The sequence below is a fragment of the Aquarana catesbeiana genome, linkage group LG01 (genome assembly GCF_042186555.1).
Source record: "Aquarana catesbeiana isolate 2022-GZ linkage group LG01, ASM4218655v1, whole genome shotgun sequence".
Classification (NCBI taxonomy): Eukaryota; Metazoa; Chordata; class Amphibia; order Anura; family Ranidae; genus Aquarana; species Aquarana catesbeiana.
The window spans coordinates 974962573-974965164 of record NC_133324.1 but is presented as its reverse complement, the minus strand read 5'-3'; the positions used below and the strand labels follow the sequence as shown (position 1 = coordinate 974965164).

The following is a 2592-nucleotide window of genomic DNA, read 5'->3' as shown; positions in this document are numbered from 1 at the left end:
AAAAATTGTAAAAATGATGCAGGGTTCCCATCCCCCACAACATCCATTTCAGACACATCCTATGATTTGCTAAACATTCTTTTCCTTAGTTTGAGATAAAGTACAAAAGGGTTCATCTTTATAGACACCAGGTCACCTACTACACATAACAAACAACTATGGCAGATTTCCAGCACATGGTGTGACTCAGAATCTGCAGAGAAATATTCTGAAGAAATAAAGTAACTCCCCAAAAGAGGAAGTTCACCCGAGTTCAGCACTGAGGATTTTGTATAAATTCCCCGGCAGCTGAAGAGAAAAACTCACTCCAACCTGCAGAGATATCTGTTCCCGGTAGAACTTCACATTCACATAGAAGCAGAATATGAACCTTATTCAGCTCTACCCACACCAAGACTACAGGGGAGAATCTGTGACTATAAACGAGGACAACCCTAACCTGTCAACACTTGGAATCCTTAAAACAACCCAGTCCCTCGTAGTCTCTGGAGACCCATGGATTGTCTACAGTGACATTAACTATCAGGGGGCTTTTAAATGCTTCAAGGCAGGCAATTACAGCACACTCTCATTGTGGGGCAATAAAATCAAGTCTGTGAGAGTCGTGAAGGGCGGTCTAGACAATCCCGGGATCACCCTCTATGAAGATGTCAATTATGAGGGCAGAGCGGTGGTCCTGAAAGCACATGTTGATTCCCTGAAGACCCATGATTTTGATAAAAAGGCTTTATCCCATAAAGTAACTCAAGGAGCTTGGATCCTCTACTCTGCCGATGCATTCAGTGGCGATAAGATGATCATGTTGATGGGAGATGAAGTTCCAGATTATTCTGAGATTAACTGGCAGAATAAATTAAGCTCCCTGGAGCCAGCTGTTGGGGGTGATGGGTGAGATGTGGTGAACTTTCCTCCTCTCCACTGTCTTACCATGAAATCCTGAGCCATGCTCTTTCCTCTGCATCACCTTCCATTTTGCTGATTTCTGCTTGTATGCAAGGCTTGACTGTTACAGAGAGACCAGATTCCCATCACACTGATCCTGATGAAGACCTCCAGAGAACACCAATCCTGATGAAGACCTCCAGAGAACACCAATCCTGATGAAGACCCCCAGAGAATACTGATCCTAAAACTCAACCTTTCAATCTTATTGGCTGAAATGTTTCCTGATTCTGCTGACCTTTCACCAGCCGGACCTGATCAGAACCATATCCCGATAAAATATGGACCTACAGGAAAATGTTTTCTCCATTATTACAGGACTCCTTACCCTTTACCATTGTCTTTCATATATTTTCTATCACAGGGTTATAAAAATCTTGTCATTGCTTGAAGTAATACAGCCAAAATGATATGTTATCACAATGGGGAGTGTTTTATAAAAACAATTACAGCTGTTTATCCATTGAAACTGCATTCTGTGTGGATGGGGAGAAATTTGAATATTCTCAGGCTATATGTTCTACAGATTGAATGTTATTTATTGAAAAATGTGAATGTGAAATACCTCATTATGGCCACTAGATGGCACTGCATATCACAGGCATTAAGTATACTCCTCAGCACCATTTAGTGACCATAATGCAGTAATTTTGCCCAGTTTTTTTCAATGAATAGCATTCAATCTGCCAAGATCACGGTTGGAGAACATTTGATTTTGCCCCACCATATAGTGAAATGTACAGGAAGTTTGAGTGATGAAATGGTATGGAAATTGTTCATAAATAGTCCCCAATGTTATTTTAATGAAGAAAAAGAAAGGAATTGTCTAGGTGGGTGTCACAGTGTTTCTGATGATCTGACAATGTTTCCTTCTCCGTGTCATCATCCAGACACTGCGCTCACTCCATACACACAGAGATCAGATCTTTGTAAAGATACAAATGTTTCCATTGGGGAATAGGAGATGTTTATTAGAAATGGAGGAGTGACTTGTATAGAGGATGTTGGTCTTCTTCTATCCCATCAATAATGACTTCTTTCCTGGGAACAATCTGTGATATGGACATTCCACACACACATTCCGGGAAGGTTGGTCAGTAAATCTGTTTTGTAGGATGAATGGATTTCAGTCTTTGGATCTCTGGAATTGATCCATTGTACACATTCTGGAATTCCATTCATCTGATCACAGGAAAGTGACATTGATTAGTTGGAGGTTCATCAATAATCTTCATATTGATCAGATCAGATGTGTGATCTTCTCCTGTAATGTGGAAATCTTTCTTCTGCTTTTCTTTCTCTAGAAATAAATGTATTTGTATGGCGGTTATCTGTGTGTGTGTCTGTGTATGAGATATACTGGGCTGGGATATACGGGGGGGGGGGGGGGGGGATTAAACAGAAGGACAAATGCACACTCACATACACAACCAGGGTTATTTATGAAAGGCAAATCCACTTTGCACTACAAGTGCACTTAGAAGTTCAGTCGCTGGAGATCTGAGGGGGACATCCAAGGAAAATAAAAAAACAGCATTTTAGCTTGCACATGATTGAACACATGATAAAATCAGCAGAGCTTCTCCTCATTTCAGATCTTCCCCTTCCCCTCAGCGACTGCACTTCCAAGTGCACTTTCAGTGCAATTTC

General features: G+C 41.0%; 1 protein-coding gene across 1 annotated transcript; it reads left to right on the top strand.

Moving 5' to 3' along the window:
• Positions 1–364: 364 nt before the first annotated feature.
• On the top strand, positions 365–892 carry LOC141128888 (epidermal differentiation-specific protein-like). The gene has a single exon (XM_073616514.1). It carries the CDS (start codon positions 365–367, stop codon positions 890–892), a length of 528 nt encoding a protein of 175 aa, XP_073472615.1.
• The last annotated feature ends 1700 nt before the right edge of the window (positions 893–2592 follow it).

Excerpts from the sequence above, each read along its gene's own strand:
- LOC141128888 (XM_073616514.1), top strand. The coding sequence starts at position 365 with ATGAACCTTATTCAGCTCTACCCACACCAAGACTACAGGGGAGAATCT.